General features: G+C 37.5%; 1 protein-coding gene across 1 annotated transcript in view; it reads left to right on the top strand.

Moving 5' to 3' along the window:
- The window catches only part of LOC107554145 (laminin subunit alpha-2-like), a 268,279-nt gene that overhangs the window by 47,262 nt on the left and 196,335 nt on the right, over positions 1-24,682 (top strand). Inside the window, 8 exon segments of the mRNA XM_016236572.1 lie at positions 1,320-1,490; positions 6,311-6,423; positions 17,496-17,738; positions 19,607-19,786; positions 21,454-21,543; positions 22,788-22,905; positions 24,482-24,573; positions 24,575-24,661. Coding sequence (XP_016092058.1) covers positions 1,320-1,490; positions 6,311-6,423; positions 17,496-17,738; positions 19,607-19,786; positions 21,454-21,543; positions 22,788-22,905; positions 24,482-24,573; positions 24,575-24,661 — 1,094 coding nt within the window.

Raw genomic sequence — 24,682 nt, 5'->3', positions numbered from 1 at the left:
GCATGAAGGAGGGTGTGAAATACTTTATCCCTGCAACTAAACAGCAGAACTAGCACTAGCATTCAAAGAATTCACTGTAAAGAGCACAGGGAGAGTTTGAGTGATTGTGACAGAGAGGAGAACCTTGCTTTTGTCCAGCTCGCATGTCTCTGAGAACTCATAACGAATATCTGTCTGAACAGCTGAGATTGATTTCATGAGATCAAGTGCGCTTTGATTCTGACCAACTATGCACACTCTTTTTTGTTGCTGTTGCAAAAATACACTTCACACAACAGAAAACCCAGTTTAAAATTGCTGACATCCAGATTTAAACCATGCACTCCAAACACTCATGTCTTTGTATAAAACCCTCATCTTTCTATTCTATTTCAGGTAGTTCAAATACCAATGTACCGCTTACTGCACAGTGTACACTAAATACCAACTGCTGTTTTTTTTTTTAGTGTTCATGTGCTTAACACTTGTGATGCTTAATGCTGCAAAAATGCATTGTAAATTGTAACCTTTGATGCAAGAGGAGTAAATATAAAGATAATGCTGTAATCTGCACTTTTATAATTTATTGGGCAGCCCCAATTTCTTCCATATGTTTACATATGTCATGCTGTTATGTACAATAAACTACCAAAACCCAAATTCTTACTCAAGAGGATTTGAATGTGAGCTCCATGTTATCTATATCTGAATGCTGGAAATGCTGGGAAAGTGGATTCTAAGAGAGTTTTAATTACAGCTCTCACAAAGCAGGATCAGCTTTCATAATACAACTGTTGCTGCGCTATTTTGATGAAGGATGTGTTTGATGAAACAGACACTGCATTTGATTTCATGCAGCTTTAAAGTCTCTCGTTACTGGTATGATCCTTTTGTTTCAAAAGATCCACACGTTTGTTCTAATAAGACTTTCCCATGGTTCATTTCGGCAAAAACTGATTTAACTCAGAGTTCGGCTGTCAGTAGGATACTGAGCTGAAGTTTTCTCTGTAATCAGTAAGTTGCGAAATCAGTGTGAAACGAACTAGATTACACCCTTTTAAATCAATGAGTTGCTCTAAGCTGCGAGAAGTGCTGCAGGAAGCCAATTAAACACTGACCATTCAACATGCGTCCTTGTCCATTGATGCTCAGATATATCTGTGCATTCTGATTAAAGACTTTTATCACCGTAAACAAAAATGGCAGATTGCATAGTGTACACCTGGGGAGATGAATTTATTGGAAAGCTATGTGAAAACTTGCTGTTGGCGTTGAACCATCTGTAGAAGCGATCGTCTGTCTTGGTAACAGCTAACGTTGTGTGTGTGCTGTGTGCGCAGGTCTCTTCCCAGCTGTGCTGAACCTGGCCTCCATGGCAGAGATCAAGACCAATGCCACATGTGGAGAAACGGGACCAGAAATGTACTGCAAACTAGTGGAGCATGTACCAGGACAGCCCGTGAAAAACCCTCAGTGTCAGACCTGCAACCTGAAGAGTGATTATGCTAATGGTACAGGACACACACACACACACACACTGGCTCTCAGGCTGTGCATAATCCATTTGAGATGCCCTAATCAAAGACTGCTCATAAATCACTGCATTCCAAAATCACAGTAACACTGGCACAGTCACGCATGTAACGCACATGTACACTGGATTCCCCACTTCACAGACCTTATAGAGTAGAAAGTGTTGTTTTTTAATAGCAATATTTGATTCATTAACACAAATATACTAGAATCATCTGACTCTGGTCTGAGCAATTCATTCACAAACTAGACTGAATCGCTCTGGGGTGTGTTTCCCAAAAGCAACTACAGACATGTTTGCAGGTTCAGTTGTTACCAAAATACACTCTTAAAAATAAAGGTGCTTCACGATGCCATAGAAGAACCTTTTTGTCTAAATGGTTCCATAAAGAACCTTTAACATCTGAAGAACCTTTCTGTTTCACCAAAACCACAGCTAGAAACGGTTCATATTTATATTTTAAATGTAATCTTAAATTCATTTCTAATAAGTAGGCATGGTAACACCGGGAACCTTTTGTCCCCTATTATAATAGCTTTACCTTATTACTGTGCTTGTTTAATTGCTTTTTTAAAGACTGCTGAAAGGTGACATTTTTCAAAGAACTCTTATGTTCACTATACATTCGGTATTATATGTATAACAAACAATCACTGTGCTCATTACTGCCATCATTATCATCGCACATAAAATCCGGCATCCACACCATCACACATTATAAACATTGTATTAAACAAGCAAACATTTTCAGGGAGGCGTGAAGGAAGTTAACTATTATAAAGCCACTGTTATCGACCACTTGGCTCAAAACAATGAATACAAACTTCAAAGCTGCGTGTTTGCTGTGTTGCTGGAAAGTGGAGCAGATGGTATGTTTTTAATATTTCACATTTCTTATTATTTGTGATTCATTATGTGTGAAATACAGAAGCCCTAGAGCATGACATCACATCCTGTCGCTGATGTTTGTCTGTAGTAATTTGACATTCTGTCAGTTATTTGACATCCTGCGTGGCCGTCAAATCTTCGCTGTTTGAGAAACCTTCTAAATATGAGAACTGATAAGAACTGAACCTAATATGAGTCATTGCATTAGTATTTTAAAGCAGTATTCTGTATCAGAAAAGGCTGATTTTATGAGTGTCTGTAGTTATTATAATCTAGAGGAGTGGTAAATATTCTCACATATGGCATTTAGTCATAGTTCACACTGTAAAAAATGACCGTGAATTTAACGGTAAAAGACTGTAAAAATGCTACAGTAAAAACCTGTTAAATGGTTAACGGTAAATTCCCCTACTATATACGGTGAAAAACTGTATTGGACGTTACATGTATTGGACATAAATTTTACGGTAGTATACCATTTTTGGAAGTGAGGAAGATTGTATAATTTACAGTGAATAACCGTAAACTGACATTCCCAGAATTCCCTGCGTTACATTTCAAATTTGATGTTTTTTTGTTGAAATAACTATGTTTCTTCTTAGTTTTTTCTTATCAGTTTTGTATATTAGGGTTGTGTGTTACACCTAATGTTGTTAAATTAATGTTTATTGCATTATTTCAGTGTCATGTGTGTTACCGTGATGGTGTTTAGTGTTTGTGTGAATGACACACTGTGCAGCTTCTATATATGTTATTATTTAAAAGCTGCTTGTGATGGGCTTTGGTTCATCATGTGACTTTCTCATCACCTCCTGCATTTGGTGGTTATCGGTGTATTACAAAGCTACAAAACAGATTTCAGTACTTCAATAGGTTGGTATATTAACATTATATCAGTTAATGAAAATACGGTATTTAACTGTAAATTTAAGTTAAAACCGTAAAACCTAAAACGTTGCAGATTTTTTTTTACAGTGCACCCCAAAGTCAAAAGAAAGAAGGAAAAAACTAATGCAGAATTTGAATCATCGCAATGTGAAAAAGTAATGAATTGTATACATCATTGCGGTATTTGTTCTTAATGCAGATTTGATTAAAAACGTCATTGTGTCCAGAGGATGGTTTTCCTGCCTGTGTTACAGTAATGAGAATCTAATGAGAATCATCGTCATTAAGATGAATGAGAATTACAAACAAACTCAAGGGTACAACATTACAGTGCCATAATGTGAGTAAGTAATGACTGAATTGTCATTTTTGGGTCAACTACTTCTTTAATGGGCTGTAGATGTGCTGCATTGTCTTAGATTTGGTTTGAGGGTGAAACATGAGCCAGACCGGTTCTTTTAGGGGTTTTGATGTGTACAAGCTCTTAATAAAACATGCGTGGAGTGAGTCACTGGTGCTGTCATCCACACACCTCCGTCAGTAACGAGTTCTGCGCTTGCTTCAAACACACGCCGCTGCGCCCCAGAGTCACCCACACACTCCCAGCCAGAGAGTGATTAATATAAGATGTAATTAGAGAAAATTAGAGAAAGAGAGAGAGAGATGGTAAAACCTAAAACGTTGCAGATTTTTTTTTACAGTGCACCCCAAAGTCAAAAGAAAGAAGGAAAAAACTAATGCAGAATTTGAATCATCGCAATGTGAAAAAGTAATGAATTGTATACATCATTGCGGTATTTGTTCTTAATGCAGATTTGATTAAAAACGTCATTGTGTCCAGAGGATGGTTTTCCTGCCTGTGTTACAGTAATGAGAATCTAATGAGAATCATCGTCATTAAGATGAATGAGAATTACAAACAAACTCAAGGGTACAACATTACAGTGCCATAATGTGAGTAAGTAATGACTGAATTGTCATTTTTGGGTCAACTACTTCTTTAATGGGCTGTAGATGTGCTGCATTGTCTTAGATTTGGTTTGAGGGTGAAACATGAGCCAGACCGGTTCTTTTAGGGGTTTTGATGTGTACAAGCTCTTAATAAAACATGCGTGGAGTGAGTCACTGGTGCTGTCATCCACACACCTCCGTCAGTAACGAGTTCTGCGCTTGCTTCAAACACACGCCGCTGCGCCCCAGAGTCACCCACACACTCCCAGCCAGAGAGTGATTAATATAACATGCAATTAGAGGAAATTAGAGAAAGAGAGAGAGAGATGCGACTTAACCAGCGGGGGAGTTCTTTTAAATTAAACCTAGATCTCGCTCATAAATTAGAAAAGAATATATGCAGTCAAATAAATGATTAAGTGGACAACTTTAATCATCGTTGCCTGATTAAGAATCTGTCTGTAAAGAAAGATTGGGGTTTGTCTCATATAGCTGGCTTTCCACAGGCTCTGCGCCGAGATAAACGTCAGTATTTCAGCGCTTATAAAACTCATCCCTCATTAGAGCAGATCGCTTTATTTCAAAAGACACTTCAGCAGGTGATTGTATTCTGCCCACTGAGGTAAAAGCCAGCGGAGACACGTTATTAGTAGCGCCGTGTCCTGTCGTGGTTTAATATGAGGTGTTACGGAGCTCCTCTAAAGGCCTAGTGCCACGATGAATCAGATCTCACTCGATCTCTTCAGATAAAAGAGATACAGATCTTCCTCAGCAGTCCAAAAACACCACTCATTCCAACTAAATGAAATACAAATTCAAATATATGAGCTCTTGGGCAGGTTTTGGTTTTATTTCAGTCAGTTAATAGGACTGATTAAATCAGTTAAAGAATAACTTTGATATTGTTAGCATATTTCAAGATGAGCAGCATCGCTTTACTTGATTATCCAAGAAAGATATTATTAAATATGTAGCTATTTATTATTATTTACAGTAATATTTAATTATTAATTAAATATTAGACAAATCTGTGAATCTCAAATATGATCTTCAGGCTTTTGAGTGTTTTTTTGTTGTTGTTTTTTTGAGAAACATCATTGTATTCATTGCGTAATATGTTTTGATTATTTAAATATCATCTTACTGAGACATATTATTTGAGATATAGAGTGACGACTGATATGTATATCCATTTATGTCAGTATCTACTGTACTGTTATAAAGATCTCATAGATTTACATTACAAGCATCATAATTTCATCTTATACAGTAAATATCAGCATCTGCTGCAAACTGCATATCTTTGCTCAGTTTGAGTCTGAATAAAATTGAGCTGTTCATAAAAGCCTGATGGATCAAAAATGTGACCTTGGGCCACAAAACCAGTCTTAAGTGTCAATTTTTTTAAAATTGAGATTCATTCATCATCTGAAAGTTGAATAAATAAGCTTTCCATTGATGTATGGTTTGTTAGGATAGGACAATATTTGGCTGAGATACAACTATTTGAAAATCTGGAATCTGAGGGTGCAAAAAAATCTAAATATTGAGAAAATCATCTTTAAAGTTGTTCAGATGAAGTTCTTAGCAATGCATACTACTAATCAAACATTAAGTTTTGATATATTTATGGTAGGAAATGTACTAAATATCTTCATGGAACATGATCTTTACTTAATATCCTAATGATTTTTGGCATAAAAGAGAAATGTATAATTGTGACCCATACAATGTATTGTTGGCTATTGCTACAAATATCCCCCAGCGACTTAACACTGCTTTTGTGCTGCAGGGTCACATATAATACAAAAAAAATAAAGAGAACATATGCAAACCTATTTAAGATTTAATTAAAATAAGGTTTAGTAAACTTTTTGATTTCAAAAGATTAGATGTTCTTACTTTTATGTCGTATAATCACAATTTACAGGGTTAGAGCTCACAGTAAGGCAGGTTTTCACATCTCGATCACATCCACTTTTCTGACTGGTCTTCACTGCCCAATAAAGCCCCTGAGCAAAGAGTTGAATGTGCTGTGGTCTCTCACGAGTGTGTTTTTCGTGTGTGTAGAGCGGCATCCCATCGAGTATGCCATCGACGGCACTAACAGATGGTGGCAGAGCCCGAGCATCATGAACGGGATGGACTACCATTACGTCACTGTGACTCTGGACCTGCAGCAGGTAAACAACAAAACATCAAACAACGACTGCTCGCAGTAACAGCATCCTTATTCGCAGCCAATCAGAATCCAGCTTGTGTTTTTGTAAAGCTCTAGCCCTTTCTCACAGCCATTTAGGGTTAAAACACAAGCATCAACAATTTCCTTTTTTTTCACCCAACAGGAAAACAAATAATTTGCACGCTTCTACATTAAGAAAGACAATAACTAAATGATTCTAAGCACGCATACTTATTCTAAGTCCACTTTAAAGGGGTAGCACATACTTTTTGATATATACTCTTTTATTTTGAATGCTTATCAGGTATGACATTGTCCCCTGCTCTGTCATGAGAAGCTGCAGTCTTGAAATTCCTCTGCAGAAAAGCCGCTCTCTTCTCTCGCTCCGTCCCTCTGCTGCTCTTCTCCCACTCACGTGTGTGCAGGTTAGCGCTGGCTGAACAGTGAAAAGCAGTGGAGTTGAATGAGCGTGCAGTAGTGTGTGGGAAGAATGCTCCCATCAGCCCTTATTAGATGATGATCTGAGGCCAGTGCCAGACCGCAGGAAATTACACAAACACCTACAGACACACAATTAATGCAGTCAACAGATGACACAGGGGTGCAGGGTGGTCAGAATGAAAAGTGACGTGCAAATTAATAGATGAGAGGCAAAACGATAACAAAAATAGAAGCGATGGGAAGTACAGCGTACAGAGAACGATGAAATGAAGTTAACTGCTGAGAAAAGAAGACATGTGTTGCATGTTTCTGTGGGATTGATGTTAGAAAGGATCATAGATGCATCCTGCACACAAATGTACATACGTTATATAGCACAGTTTATAGTGTGCAAATTCAGATTTAACCCACAAAGCCCCACAGTTTGTTTTGTGTTGGCTTGGGCCCGCATGGGATCTGCACAGGTTTTTCTGTCTTATGTTTTAAGACTACTCCTAAATAGATTTGGTAAAATGTTTTGAAAGCTGAAAGCATTATCAAATTAGTTTAGTTTGTGGTCAGTAAGATTTTTTTTTTTAAAGAAATTTTCACTTTTATTGAGCAAGAATGCAATAAGTTGATCAAAAGTGACAGTCAAAACATTTTTAGTGTTGTATAATTATTCCATTTCAAATAAATGCTGTTCTTTTGAATTTTTTATTTATCAAAGAATACTGAAAAATAAAATGCATCACGGTTTCCACAAAAATATCGGCAGCACAACTGTTTCCAACACTGATAATAATCAGAGATGTTTCTCGAGCAGCAGATCAGCATATTATACTGATTTCTGAAGATCATGTGACACTGAAGACTGGAGGAATGATGCTGAAAATTCAGCTTTGATCACAGAAATAAATTACATTTTAACATAGATTCATATAGAAAACAGCTGTTTTAAATTGTAATACTTTATTATTTTACTTTTCTCTGTATTTTTGATCAAATAAATGCAGCCTTGGTGAACAGAAGAGACTTAAAAAAAAACATTATGAAGTCATAATTATTCCAAACTTTTGAATGGTAAGTGTCGTTAACAAAGAAATGTGCAAGGAGCCGGTGGTTTGCAGAACTTTGTGATTGATGAGGCTTGACAGCCCCCATTCTCAGTCATTTCATAAATGAAAATGTGTGGCCGTAATATTCACCTAAAAAATGGTCAAGAAGGAAAGTCATACACCATTTTGAATGGCATGAGGGTGATAAATAATGACAAAATATTAATTTGTAGGTGAACTATCCCTTTAATTCCTCCATTGTTCCTCTGTGCCTTACCTGAACTGAAGAATATGACAATGAGTGCAGCACGGTGCGTTAACGGAGGAGACAGAGAGAGCAAGAGAGAGGGGTGGATGCAAGATAGAAGACAAATGAGTGTGACAGGGTTTGAGTATTCATTAGAGGGGCTGTAGAGGACATTTAGAGTTAATAAATCAGACGAGAGGGTGTGTAATTACTGACGGCAATCACACATAGAGCAGCGAGCCATGACTGCCATCTTACCATCACTCACTCCCTGCCAACCTGTCGCCGCAATGACAAACGTGCGCTAAAACATTACAGGCACGCTGAGCGCTAGGATGCTGAAAATTCAGCTTTGATCACAGAAATAAATTACATTTTAACATAGATTCATATAGAAAACAGCTGTTTTAAATTGTAATACTTTATTATTTTACTTTTCTCTGTATTTTTGATCAAATAAATGCAGCCTTGGTGAACAGAAGAGACTTAAAAAAAAACATTATGAAGTCATAATTATTCCAAACTTTTGAATGGTAAGTGTCGTTAACAAAGAAATGTGCAAGGAGCCGGTGGTTTGCAGAACTTTGTGATTGATGAGGCTTGACAGCCCCCATTCTCAGTCATTTCATAAATGAAAATGTGTGGCCGTAATATTCACCTAAAAAATGGTCAAGAAGGAAAGTCATACACCATTTTGAATGGCATGAGGGTGATAAATAATGACAAAATATTAATTTGTAGGTGAACTATCCCTTTAATTCCTCCATTGTTCCTCTGTGCCTTACCTGAACTGAAGAATATGACAATGAGTGCAGCACGGTGCGTTAACGGAGGAGACAGAGAGAGCAAGAGAGAGGGGTGGATGCAAGATAGAAGACAAATGAGTGTGACAGGGTTTGAGTATTCATTAGAGGGGCTGTAGAGGACATTTAGAGTTAATAAATCAGACGAGAGGGTGTGTAATTACTGACGGCAATCACATATAGAGCAGCGAGCCATGACTGCCATCTTACCATCACTCACTCCCTGCCAACCTGTCGCCGCAATGACAAACGTGCGCTAAAACATTACAGGCACGCTGAGCGCTAAAGCAAAACCCGTCTCAACTGTGGAAATTGATTCAATTGAATTAAGCGGTTATTTATAAACAGCAGGCTGATATGCACACACTGTTCACAATGCTTCATGTGTAATATGTTTTAGATGGCTAACAGGCCTCCTTCAGTGACTGCGGCTGGGTGTTGAAGATGTTTAGCGTTAGTATTAAAGGAAGAGTTCACCCAAAAATGTTGAATGATTCTCTGAAAATGTTCTGATTCTCAGGCCATTCGAGATGTAGATGAGTTTGTTTCTTCATCAGGTTTGTAGAGATGTAGCATTGCATCAGTGTCTCAGCAATGGATGCTCTGCAGTGAATGGGTGCCGTCAGAATGAGAGTCCAAACAGCTGATAAAAACTTCACAATAATCCACAAGTAATCCACACCACTCCAGTCCATCAGCAGATGGACTTTTTCACTAGAGGAAGTGTTATTATGGACTATGCACTCAAAATTTAGCCAGAAGCAATGGTTTGAAGATGAAAACGTCTTAATGGTGGATTTGTTTCAGCTTTTGTCTTCACAAGATGTTAACTGATGGACGGGAGTGGTGTGGATTACTTGTGGACTATTGTGATGCTTTATCAGCTGTTCACTGCAGAGAATCCATTGCTGAGCAAGTGATGCAATGCTACATATCTCCAAATCTGATGAAGAAACAAACTCATCTACCTTGGATAACCTGAGGGTCAGTAAGTCTTCAGCAAATTTTCATTTTTGGGTGAATTACTCTTTTGAGTTAAGATACAGATGCTTGAAATTAGGTGTCCGTTGGTGTTAAGACGATCAAATACTTCAGTTGTCCATTTGCTGCTATGTTTCGCACACAGTGCACATGCATTTCATTAGAAGCAGAGTCTGCATGACAGTGCATGTGCAAGTTATTCACGTTTTCTAGTCTTGCAACATATGTGCATTTTATTTTTCAGGTTCCAGCAGTCTAATGATTGTGCATGTGATTCATTGTAGGAAACTGTGTGTGTGTGTGTGTGTGTGTGTGATGTTCCAGTCTGTGCAGATGTTCACCTGACCTCAGTACTATTTTGAAATGTGACTAATCATACTAAAGCCTTCCACAAACACACGTGCAAACACATACACGCAATTACTTTATACCATTTTATGCGCACATTTTACAGAAAATCACACTGTTCATTGAAAACTCCAGTTCATCTGTATGTGATGTGCGTGTCTGCGTGAGGCATTGCAAATCAAAAAAAATTTTTTAAAACTGCCAGTAAATAAAATAATATATGTTTAAAAAATGCTGTTTGCAGAAGTATTTGCCTGTGAATCTTTAAAAAATGTCCTGGATTAAATTCCCACAGTTAAAGGAACAAATGGTGAAAATTAAATCCCCAAGTTAAACAAAAGCTGAAATGGAAAAAGAATACAAAACAATATCCAGATGTTTGGATGTCTCATTTGGTTCAGTTAGCAGGAAGTGGAAATCAAACCACCTACACTGCTTAGAAATCACATTCACCCAGATTTCTCTACAATAAGGCTTGAGAGAAAAGCCACAGAGAAGCCAACGATCACTATAGAGTAAATATAGAGTTTAGCAGCTGACAGTGAAGGTGGCCAATAGAACTCTGCATAAAACATGTCATTACTCAAAAACAGCTATATAAAAGCAGAAGGCATGGCAGTGGCCATTCCAGTGTGGTTAGATACACATTGATGTACAAATGCCCCCCAAAAAGCTGACATGCCAAGCGATATGCTACTCAAAATTTAAAGCAGTTAAACTACTGTCAAAGGTATTCAGGTAATAAACATCAGTTATCTTGCATAACATTTTAGTGTGCTACTCTGTTTTCAGGTTACCAGCCAAGATGTCTAAAATGGAATACATAAACGTGTGACTTTTAGATCTAAATAATATAGATTCTGTTTTACCTAAATGCAATAAGAGTTTATTTTCAGAGAGCCAGTCTCTTGCTTAGTACCTCACCTAATATCACTTGTGTTCTATCAACATCCTTGTCTGAAACCTGTAAAGCAGAATTACCAGCATATAAAACAAGTTATAGTCACAAACAGCTTGCATGTAATTTATGTATGATAAGAACAAAAGGGGGCCTAAGACATTTCCCTGAGGAACTCCATTATTAATAATTGTTTCCTCAGAAAGAATATCATCAATTGTTACCCTAATTTGAACTATCCAATTTAAATAAGAGTTCAACCAGGCTATCACCATACTCAATTAACCCATGACACTTAATTTATCTAACAGTATTGAATGAATCACTTGGAGATCCAAGAGTACCCTACCACACATTCTGCCTTTATTAATCTGCTTCCTTAAAAAAATCTATCTTCGTGTCAGATGGCACTATACCCTTTTTTTAAAGAAAGATTAAAAATAAATGTGACAGTTGGAACTATAATATCTGCAGCATCTCTAAAAAATCTAGCTGCACTACCATCCAGCCATCCAAAAAAAAGATGGACGACGTGTCTCTTTTTCCTTTCATTGTAGAAAAACAAAGCCAAAATTTCCCAGGTATGGCTGCTGTCATCTTGCACCAATGACGTCATTTAGACTCTGCGCAATAGTGATCATGAGCTGGAGACACGGTATCAAAGTCCTGCCCAAACTCACACAGACACAATGACAAGCACACAATCATTGCACCACACCGCATTTTCATAGTGTAAAATAACTAACTAAAAGCTAACTTATTAGAAACATGAACACTTGAAAATACAACAGCATCATAAGAACTACCTGAAATAATGGAAGAACAATCTTTGGGAAAAATACATTTGAAGTGTAATTTGATTTTTTTAGTTGGCGCATGTAGCAGCAACAACATGGAGAGGGCGGAGTTTATGACCTGTACTGCAGCCAGACACCAGGGGCGATCGAAATCCTTTGGCTTCACATTTTTTAATTGCAAATATTTTAGTGGATAAGAGGAATTTATGTGAATGATTTTGGTAGGATGTTTTATTCAAAACTAGTGGTGTTGCCAAACTCGTTCTTGTTTGACTAAATTTATAGTAGATCAAATTACTAAGATGTTAGAAGATCTTAATGTTTCTAAGTCAAGTGTGCCTTACAAGTCTTAATGAATAGAATTAAATTCTTCAAATTCTATCTCTCCATCATTATCTAAAACTAATTTTGATACAGTAAATTTGATCGCCAATTGATTAGAACATATTCAGCACTTTCCACAGAGATTTAAGATCTTCCTTATTTATTTGTAGTTTTTCCTTGATAAAATCTATTTTTGCCTCCTTTATACTGCTCTGACCTAAATGTCCAAGTGCTTTACATTTTTCAGTCTTCCTGATCTTTAGTTCTCCTATAAATCAGAAGTGCCTTATTCCTGTTTTTTAATATTTCAAATACTTTCAAATACTTTCTGATTCATCCAAGGATTGGATCTTTGCTTATCTCTCACTTGTCTAAAGGAGCCAAAAATTTACCCAAGCATAATCACCTACTGAGGTATTCAGCATCTCATTCATATACTCATCTTCAGCTGACCTTTAAATACTTGCAGCAGACATCCTGGTTCAGGCAAGCGGACTTGTTCGCCTTCGGGAAGTCGGCCCACTATCCCCTCTGGTTCACCAACACATCTCCAGCCCCATTGAGGCTGGACACCATGGTGCATACGAGGTGATCTATGAACCTTGGCTGGAGATGATATAGATTTTCATCGCTCAACTTTTTAAAATTATTCTGAGCTCCAGAGCTGCCTCCACGGGAAAATTGCATGCCATAAAATAGTCGATCTTTGTGTTGTGGTGTGATCAACTCCACTTAAATACAGTCAACTGCCCGGTTGTTACAGTGCTGGAGTTCTTGCAAGAGCATCTTTCAGCAGGGATTCTGACTCTTAAAGTGGCTCTGCTGCTAGCACTAGAGCAGAAGATCTGCAGGTCCTTTCAATAGCCTCCTCCTGCTTGGATTTTGCCCCTGGACTGGTCAAAGTTATTCTGCATGCCAAACCGGATTACATTCACAAACACCCTCAGGGGGTCTGACTGCTCAGGCCAGTGGCATAAATCCTGCCAGTTTATGTCGCCATTGGTATTCATGTTTCCGTAGTGTCAACGCCATGCCACAGGTTTGAACTTAAAAGGGGAACGTCAGGTTACATATGCAACCTGGTTCCCTGAGAAGGGAATGAGATACTGCGTCATGTTGCCAAACTTTGGGGATGCCTTACACATTTTCCTTCAGGCAACTGGAAGTTGGAGATTCTGTGACGAAGGTGGCCTTTTATGGTCTCGCTGACGTGCCACGCTACATCACCTGACCTCACATCAGCCAATCAAGATTTTCACTGATGCCTCAGACACTGGTCAAGCAGAAGTGTTCCTACAGCCTCAACGCCATGACGCAGTGTCGCGTTCCCTTCTCAGGGAACCGGGTCACATACGCAACCTGAGAAATTTCACATGCAGCTTCTCCCTTTCACTCGCACTGCACACAAAACAAGTCTTCTCTCGCAAGACTAGAAAAGTATGGTTTGTTTTTTGGGTCCCCCTTTATATTAGGTGGCCTTAACTACTATGTGCTTACATCAGAAAATAAGTACAATGTACTTGTTGTGTTCATATTGTTTTACAAAAACCTTCTGCTGTTATTGAGGTGGGACACGGGTAAGGTTAGGGACAGGTTTGGTGGTATGGGTAGGTGTGTGTGTGTGTGTGTGTGTGTGTGTGTGTGTGTGTGTGTGTGTGTGTGTGTGTGTGTGTGTGTGTGTGTGCGTCTGCGTGTGTGTGTGAGTGTGTGTGTAGGAGGTCTTAGGCCAGCGCACACAGTCAGAGAAGGCAGTGCACATCTGTATTTGAGTCGTGTCATATCTGACAGGTTGTGGGTTATGACATGTTTTTTATAGCTCTCCCTTTCTCTGTCACATACTGCAGGGATGCTTGTTTGTCTCCAATGAAATCTTTGGCCTTTACTGGTGGGAACCTCTGCGGTAAATGAACACCTGAGGGCAGCTGCTGATGCTGTCGCCTTCAATACTGACCACACACACACACACACACAGCTATCCTTGTGGGGACTCTCCATAGGCGTAATGGTTTTTATACTGTACAGATCGTATTTTCTATTGCCCTACACCAACCCTACCCCTAAACCTACCCCTCACAGGAGACTTTCTGCGTTTTTGGATTTAAATTTTTTTTTTTTTTTTTTGTGATTTATTAGCTTGTTTACCCGTGGGGACCTCAATTTAGGTCCCCACCGTGACATGAGTCCCCATGAGTCTGTGTGTGTTCAGGTTTAAGTCCCCACCAGAATAAAAAAACGGGTGTACACACACACACACACACACGCAGAGAGAGAGAGAGACATGTTCACATCTAAATGAGGATGTACTATTTCCAAGAGACTTCTGTCGTTGTTTTGTTGTTTTATTATTAAGCTAATTATAAATACTACAGACAAGCAAAGCAATGTGTTTCATATCAATTCCTCTACTCTTTTGTTTTCCCCTCAAGTTGCAATTTAACATGCTGGTTTTTCAACTGTACCTTTAAGACTTATGTAAATGAAGTGTAATGACTGGCTAATATCTTCACTTTTGAAATGAGCAGCAGCAGTTTAGTTTGAGGAAATGTTCTGGATAAACTGGAGAGGAGTTTGTGAATTTGTCTACTGTAGATCTAACCTGTTCTCAGTCCCAAGGCGTCTGATACGGCCTCATGTCAAGAGCTCTGCACAACATTGGACAGATGGTAAAAGCTGTTTAACAACGCAGTCAGTAACCAAATGCTTTTATAGAGGAAGCTTTGAAGTCAGTATACTGACACAAGGGGCATTGGAGATTTATGTTTGGGAATCATTTTGTCATCATATAATGGTTTGTTGGTGTGTGATTTTCAAACTTAATGGCCAATTTTAGTTTACACACACACACACACACACACACACACACACACACACACACCACACTCACACACACACACACACACACACACACACACACATCAGATTCATCAGATTGGGAGAAATGAATCATCCCATCACTTGGCTCAGCAATGGATCCTCTGCAGTGAATGGGTGCCATCAGAATGAGAGTCCAAACAGCTGATAAAACATCACAATAATCCACAAGTAATCCACACCACTCCAGTCCATCAGTTAATGTATTGTGAGCCAAATGCTGTGAGTTTGTCAAATCGTTGCTTAAATAAGAGTCCATAAATTTCACCTCCAGTGAAAAAGTCCATCTCCTGTTGTCTCTCACATCAAAATCCATTCACATATTTGTTTGGAACTTTTTGGACTGTTTTGACTTGTAAAGTTGTTCGAGTGGTGTGGATTACTTGTGGATTATTGTGATGTTTTTATCAGCTGTTTGGACTCATCCTGACGGCACCCATTCACTGCAGAACATCCATTGCTGAGACACTGATGCACTGCTACATTTCTCCATATGTTTTCCCATGAAGAAACTTGGATGGCCTGAGGATATGCTTTTCCTTTTTCCAAATTCTCATTTTTGGGTGATCTATTAATTTGAGTTAAATTTATGTATCAGTTTAGGGTTTGCTGCTCAAAATATTTTTCTGAATATAACGTATCTTTTTAATGACCAGAGATCTAAATGATTCAGCAAATGTTGCTTCTGTTGCCAGAAAAGTGTACACTTGCAACATTTAAAGTATCTGGAATATTCAGAGTTGTGGCAGATCTGTTTGAGACTATTATTAAATATAAATGTAGACTAAATATGCACTTATGAAATATGAGTTTATTAATAACTACAAACCAACATTTGGTCTTAAAATAGCAAGCTCTGAGTGACAGCTGAATTCATGCTAAATGTGTTGCTTGCAGGTATATTTACTGTTTATCTGTTTAATTTGATGTATAATTTATTATTATTGTCGTTTTGTTAACAGAAAGGGGTATGTATATAATATGTTTGACTGATGTGGCCTTGAATTACTGCCGTCTTTCACAGTTCAGTCAGGTGATTGTGTATTCAGACGTGTCTGTGTGACACGACAAAGCATCATTGTGCTGCTGAATGAGCATCCAGAGCAGTGGCAGTGCTGTGAGAGACGGTAACGTGAGCCTGTTATCTGCCGCAGATGAAAGAGCGTGCGATGCTAACTCTATTGTTGTTTTCTGTGTGTGTGTTTCTCATGGGGCGGTGTTACCTAAAAGGTAACAGGAATGAATAGAGACTTCAGCCTAGCTTCTTTTCCCCCCGTTTCTCATGTTTTCTTTTTATTCAGGTCAGCTCTTCAGGTAAGCTGGAATGTCACTGCGCCCTGAAGCTTTCTGAAGGCCGCAGAGAACCTGTCAGGGATGGCGTTTAACGTGTTACACCCCGATATACACACTCACACAAACACCAGCTGAAACAAAGCAGCTGCTCTGAAAATCAGCCTGCAGAAATACAGTTCACAATAAGCTCAGAATTATTATTATTATTTTTTTGTGAATTGAATAGTTTTGAAATTGTTGTAAAATAGTTGACATGGGCACATCTCTGACTGCTCATCATTATATTTGAGCGATAAGGTCCTCCAGGCCGTGTTATATTGTACGTAATCACCACTAAAGGATGTCCTTTGGAGAAACTAAAGCACAGCCATATTGCTTTTATAAAATAGTTGCCACATAATATTTTAAGAATACAAAGCATTTTCATTAAAATGTATTTATAATTTATTTGTTTAAAACACAATAAAAATGGAATTACTATAAATTATTATTTCAACTTAAAATAACTGTTTTCTATGTGAATCTCTGTTAAACTGTAATGTATTTCTGTGATGCGCAGCTGTATTTTCAGCATCATTCCTCCAGTCTTCAGTGTCACATGATCTTCAGAAATCAGTGTAATATGCTGATCTGCTGCTCAAGAAACATTTCTGATTATTATCAGTGTTGAAAACGGTTGTGCTGCTTCATATTTTTGAGGAAACTGTGATCCATTTTAATTTTCAGGATTGTTTGATGAATAGGAAGTTTAAAAGAACAGCAGCTATTTGAAATAGAAATCTTTTGTGACATTATAAATGTCTTTACTGTCACTTTTAATTAATTTAATGTGTCCTTGCTGAATAAAAAAAAAAAATCTGGATTCAAAAATGATTCATTCAAAAATTCAAAAATCTTGCTGACTTCAAATTTTTGATCTCTCGTTTTAAAAATGTTACAGATTCTGCCTGGGGTAAAGTGTGTACAGTATATAAATTGAAGTATATTTTTGCAAGAACATTAATGCACTGTGCCATGTTCTCCTCTCACACAGGTCTTCCAGATCGCTTATGTGTTCCTGAAAGCTGCAAACTCCCCTCGGCCCGGAAACTGGATTCTAGAACGTTCTCTGGATGGTGAAACATTCATGCCGTGGCAGTATTACGCGATTACAGACACAGAGTGCATCACACGCTTCAACATCGTCCCCAGAACAGGCCCGCCATCCTACATGCATGATGAGGAAGTCATCTGTACTTCCTTCTACTCTAAAATCCATCCTCTGGAGAACGGAGAGGTGAGAAACACCTTCACTCACAGGGCAACAAAATTAAGTAGTTCAATGAAAAGGTTTCAATGCCATTTTTACATGATTATGACATGAATGGCATATTCTGAAGAAATTATAACTTTCACTGTTTTATCAATTCATTAAAAATTTTAAACAAGGTATCATCATTTAGACTTTAGAATGTTCGGAAATGTATTGAAATTATTTTGCTACAATGTACACATATGAAGTTGGAACAACATGAGGATTAGTAAATGATGGTAGAATTGCCATTTTTGGGTGAACTGTCCCTTTAAATGCATTTGAGTATGTGGCACAGAGGGTTGAGGAATGGAAAACCTCACAGAGTCTTGCTCGACTGCATCTTAAGTTACCTTGTTAACTGTGATTCTTAATTAGAAAAAAACAGACAAGAGAAAAATATATTCACAATCACATACACAAATGGTACACAAACTCCAGTGTCCCTCTCATTCACAGCCCACTCAATAACACACACACTCTCTCATTTACACAGATATCAGATCACATTTACATACGAACCAGGCATGTGGAATTATGCATGTTTGCATTAATACAGCTGCTAACTTCCCCACACAGTGCGTCTGACAGCTAATAGCAGGCTGACATGAACACCCACACAGGGATGATAAATGAGATGGAAGTTCTCTTACAGCAGCAGGTTTAATGTGTGTGTGTTTGCTGAAAGTCAAATTTACAGCTGTCAGATCATAGGATTATATTGAAGAGCATTGTGTGTGTGTGTGTGTGTGTGTGTGCCGTACTAATGAGGGAGGTGGGTGGGGAGATCAAGCCTGGCCTCAAATGTCGCTCTATCTCCTTTAAAAACAGACAGCATAAACTCACACAGCACTAATTAGCACACATCATTAACCCAAGAAAAACAGCCCAGTACTGCACACACACGCATGCATCACTTCCTTAAGCTGCACTTGTATTAAAACTGTGATTGAATGTTGCTTATTTGTTTATATACAATTTACCCTCTGGTGCTATTTGATCATTTTAGACTGAATTTAAATTTGTAATCATTTTTACTTTATCAGAATGATACAAAACTTAGTGACTTTTTGGCACTTGCTATATGCACACATGCGGGGGAAAAAATCATGGAAATGATTAGAAAAAATTTAACATTTGTGATCTTCACTCTCAAAAATACCCAAAATAGAAAATGAATGGGAAATACAAAATAATTCAAAAATACAAAGCATTGTAGCTACAAATGAGCAAAGTAGTATTTGGTAATGTTTTTATATATATCCAAATGCAAAACATAATAAAAGTAAGTAATTATGTCTGAAAATATTTTTATAAGCAACTAGGCAATACATAGCCCTGTATACAGGCATCTAGTGGTTAAACCATAGTATTACATATGATTTTATATACATTTCTACCACCAGATCTGCCTTTCATGCAATGCATTTTAAATACATTTGTTGTATTTTTAACTTAACTGTATTATTGTAAATAACTGTTTTAATTTATATAGACAAATAAGCAGCATCATTTTAAGGTGAATATTGTCTATTGATCTAATTAAAAAAATGTTCTGCTTATTGTCCTCCTTATATTTTCGGCCTCAGAGTGTTACAAGTGTGAGGAAAACCAGAGGGTTAATTGTATTATTTTTGGTTAGCAAGATTATGTTCAAATTTTCAGATAATGCACTACATTTTGAAATATGTATGTAACCGTACTTTAGCAGAACCACATAAGAAAACATGTTGTTGCCCCCCCCCCCCTCCCCCCACAATAAACAGGATTAAGCATGATTGAGTAAATGATTCAATGACTCACTCATAAAGACAGTCATGTGTCGCAGTTCATCACTTCTCATTTTCTTTCAGATTCACACCTCACTAATAAACGGCCGTCCTAGTGCGGACGATCCATCGCCCACATTACTCAACTTCACCTCGGCACGCTATATCCGCCTGTGGTTCCAAAGGATCCGCACCCTAAATGCTGACCTCATGACCCTCGCCCTCAATGATCCCCGAGACATTGACCCCATCGTCACCAGACGGGTGAGTGCCTCAATTGGAGCTGGAGATGCTAGAGTGCTAGTGTGGTGCTACTGTGAGAGGGGGAATGTGTTGTCATCACTCAGTGCCATTCATACACCATCTGTGTGTGTGTGGAGGGTTGGAGCTAACGCTGCCCGCCTCATCCATTACCAGCCTCTCCTCCTCAGACAGATGGGTTTTAATTAAAATCATACAGTAATTAACAAATCAGCCCTCTCTTTCCCTCAAAGACGCCATATTACACGCCTCCACCCGCCCACTTCCTCCTACAAACTCATTAACTCGTTGATTGACCTGTTTCCATCAAAGAGTAGTTGCATTGAAATGCAGGATTACGTTTCTCACGTGCATTGAGCAATTTGGATAAATGAACCCAAATTATTTAGTTCAAAGAGTCATTTTGCAATCTGAGAGGCTTAAGCCACATTGGTTGCATATGATTACGAGGCTAATTTAAAGGTGATGTGTGTCATTCTCATATTAAAGTGAATTATTGTGAGTTTGGTAAATTGACTTACCCAGGAAGTTTAATACTGTGGCTTTGTGGCACTTTCAAATTATTGATCTGTTTAAGCATCACAACCAGCTTAACACACGCTGTATGCATTAAAAGTATAGTATAAAAGTGTGCTTGTTTATTTAGTGATGCTCAGTCGGTACCTTTAAGGGTGTGTAAGACAGTAGTAATATAACTTATGCTTATTATATTATATGCTTATTGGGGACACTTGACTGATTGCACAGACACTATTGGAAGAGAGCTGAACTGGATGATGACATCACTGAATCATCAATGAATTGACTTTAACTGAAAAATGTCAAACTTGTAAAATGTTAATGACAGTCTATTGAAGAGACAAAATAATAAACATTAGTAGCATGTAACTACAATTGTGTACTTGCACTGCATCAAGTTCAAAATTGAAAGTACATCTGGGTACTTTCATGTTTCAAAATCCAGTTGACAGCTACTGACAACAAGAAAGTTGTTAGTAAAAGGAATAAATGTAAAAAGCACATAGTAAAAAAGTATTTAATTGAAGTGAGGGGCATAACTTATTGCAATAGTAACTATGGGTGAAAATGAAATAATTTAACCATTGTCAAGGGCAAAGTGCCCATCGAACACTAATCACCATAATAGTGACAACAGACTTCAACAACTTTTGCACACGTACTGTTTGTTGAGTACTGTTTGTCTTACTGGGATCCTACCAGCATCCAAATGACAACATATGCTGGTCCACCAGCACACCAGTGTCCCGTGATGGTGACCAGCATCCAGCGACTGAAGCTGGTACCACTGTGCAAATCATACCTTATGCTGGTGACCAGCTGGGGTTTTCAGCAAGGTAACAGTTCACATCTAGATAAATTCCTTATTTTCATTTATATATTTAAAAATATTTTGGCAGCTTCAGGGGGAAAAGTGGTTCACAAACTCCTACTTTTGTTGTGTGAGGGGGTATGTGAATTTGTAGCTGAAAAGCAGAGATGTTCATAGAGTTTAACTTATAGATACTTTGCTTCCAAGATTCCCAGTGCTTCATCAGAACCTCTCAGTCAAGACCACAAAAGGTCTGCCAAGTGAAAAATAAATAATAATTTAAACCATCAGCAAACATGCTTCTGTAAATATTTAAATATTTATTGCTTTTGTTTTTCAGTATTACTACTCCATTAAGGATATATCAGTAGGAGGAATGTGCATCTGTTATGGTCACGCTAAGGCCTGCCCTCTCAACCCATACAACAAGGTTTGTCATCTGAAGCTAAAGAATATTTATTTCATATGTGCACTGTAATTAGGGTTATTACTTGAGCTTTATCATTAAGTTGTTACATAGAGACTAAACACTTTTGGCCTTTATGAAGAATGCACTCAGAGCAGTTGTAAAAATCAATAATTAAATAGTTGCATTGTGTCTTATATGATCAAAATAATGTATTTTGTGGTACATATTTTGTGTCTGTGTAATAGCTGTGTAATAGTCACTACCACTATCATCAAAACATCCAAAGAGGTTTTGTTTCTTACTTTACAACACCACAAAATGTCTAGCACATTTTCAGATAACTTTATGAAAACAATTTTAAAGACATCTACAGGGCAAATACTTGGATAAAAATACACAATTTGACACAATTTCAATAGATGAATAGGTTTAATTTGAACTATCCTTTTAAATTTTGAGCACAGACCAGCCATGAACATATCAACATACAAAGGTTGCAGAGACTTGGAGGTTTCTTGTCAAAAATAGAAAATTAAAGGAATGAAGAAGGAGATGGATAAAGAAAAATAGTTAAAGAACTGGAATGAATGCATTTGATTTATTTATTTAAATAGGATTTAATATGACTCTCCTAACCTCATCCTATAAAAACATTTGTCAAAATAACACAATCACAAGTTTTACCATTTTCTGTCTGACGATAAGTCAATGCACTGAAAGGCTGTAAGGAAAGTGTAATTCATTAAATTCATTCACAATATGTACACATTCATTCTTAATCTTATAGCTAATATGCTGAAAATAAGTTGTTTGCATTTCTGTAAATGACTGTTGGTTCTTTAACATTTCTTCGTAACAGTTTAAAAAAAAGTTTAATATTAAATGTTAAGCTGCTTACTTGCTCTTTCATCTCACTTTTTGGTGATTAAAAAGGAAGTTTCATGTTGAAATGCATACTCCACTTAAGTGCCCATTAATGGTAGCACCCGCCTTTTTTGATTTGATTGTCCATCTCAGTCATTTTGACATTGATAAGTGCTGTTAGACCACCGATCTGCTCAGTACCAAAATACAGCTATTATTAGGCAATTTTTTTCACCATTTTTATTATATACATTGGAGTAAGCCTCAGTGGTGCTTACAGCACTTATTCTGCTCTGCATTGTGTTTGCCATCTCAGATTGAGTTTTAATTGGGAAGGCATTCTCAAAACATTTCTGAACGACACACAGTTGGTTTGATTGACTGTTTGGTTTTGACATCAGAAATTCAGCTGTGAGTGTGAACACAACACTTGTGGCGAGAGCTGTGACCGCTGTTGCCCTGGTTACAACCAGAAACCCTGGATGGCGGGAACCTTCCTCACATGCCACGTCTGTGAAAGTAAGAGGTCTCAACAATGCCCCACAGAGCTGAGCATGCTGCTTTACTGACCAATTTAGTCCTATTTAGGTGTGGTCTATAAACATCAGTTCATGTTATATGACATCTGAGTAACTATATATATATATATATATATATATATATATATATATATATATATATATATTATACACACTGTGTCTATCAAACAATATCGTTATACATTAATCGCGATTAATCGTATCCAAAATAAAAGTTTGTGTGTATATATATATATATATATATGTAAATGCATGTATATATTTAAGAGTATATGTTATATGACATCTGTGTAACTATATATATATATATATATATATATATATATATATATATATAATAGTCACACTATGTAACAGTTAATACATCTTAATATGAATTCCGCAACAGTTAGTTTGGGCCTTTCAGTCTGATTGGTTAATTAGCATTTAATTTTTATAGCATAGCAATTAACAGAACTGGGACTCTCCACTGTTTGTAAATTCTTCATCAAATGTAGAACCTATACAGACAAAATGCAATTTCAGATCAGTCATTGAATTATTCACTCAACCAATTTCTAAAAAAACATACATTTTCCAGGAACTAACCAGATGGCTGTCTTAATGAGTGAATCACTGAATCGTTTGTTAAATGAGTTGTTCAAAAATACACAATCGTTCAGGAACTAAATGCCCCTGTGTCTTTATGTGGAACTGTTTTTATTGGTGAAGCAAAAACACACAAAATAACTGGCAATACTGAGTCTAACATTTAAGTTACGCAATATTAACTCGATTATGTAACTACTGTGTTAAAGAAATATCACTCAATCTAGTCGCCTTCTTGTTACTCCATTTTTACTTCTTGTTACACCTTCTTGTTACTCCATTCTGGAGCGACCCAAGCTGCGGTGGCTAGTCTTAATGGGACATTCTTGAATTAGTAATAATCAGTCCGCTGAAGGCGAGCCTGGTGAACCCAAGTGCAGTTTATTTACAACAAAGACATGAAACATAATCCAAATCCAGGCTTGGCTTGACTTGACAATGGCTTGACTTAAAACAGACTTGACTTGAAATGAACAGACTTGACTTGAAACCTGGCATGAACAGAAATAATACTCGACAAGAGACAATGGCAACATGAGGGCTATAAATACCAAACAATAAGGGTCACATGACACAAACCAACCAATCAGAACATGACGCACACACTAGGCAGGAATACATAAAGATCAAGGCAATCACATGACTAGACAGGAACTATGTCTATGACAAAATAAGAGACATGAAAACAATGAACATGAAACAAAACCCCAAAACAGACATGACAGTAACAGAGATTTAGACATCTCTTTTTGGACTAGCAATGGAAGATCCTGAATTCATTGTGCTGTTGTTCGTAGTATCAGCACGCCTGTTATTACCTGTGTCTGAATCATAGCTGTGCCAGTATTCAGATCAACTCTTCCTCATGTGGTATTGTCATATTATCAGTGGCATGTGTCAGGAGCTGCGTGTAAAGCTGCACTGCTTCTCTTATTGTTATATAATCATGTGATGTCTTTATTTGCCAGAGTGCAACTGTCACGACAAATCAGAGGAATGCTATTACAACCAGACTGTGGCTGATGCTAAGCTGAGTTTGAATATGCATGGTGAATATGAGAGGAGGCGGAGTCTGCCTTGGTTGCTCTGAAAACACAGGAGGAAATAACTGTCAGTCATGTGTAGATGGCTACTACAGACCAAGTGAGGTGAGTGTCTATATATATATA

The sequence above is a fragment of the Sinocyclocheilus grahami genome, unplaced genomic scaffold (genome assembly GCF_001515645.1).
Source record: "Sinocyclocheilus grahami isolate Dianchi unplaced genomic scaffold, SAMN03320097.WGS_v1.1 scaffold492.1, whole genome shotgun sequence".
NCBI lineage: Eukaryota > Metazoa > Chordata > Actinopteri > Cypriniformes > Cyprinidae > Sinocyclocheilus > Sinocyclocheilus grahami.
The sequence above is the reverse complement of the archived record's forward strand: the minus strand, read 5'-3'. Positions and strand labels throughout refer to the sequence as shown.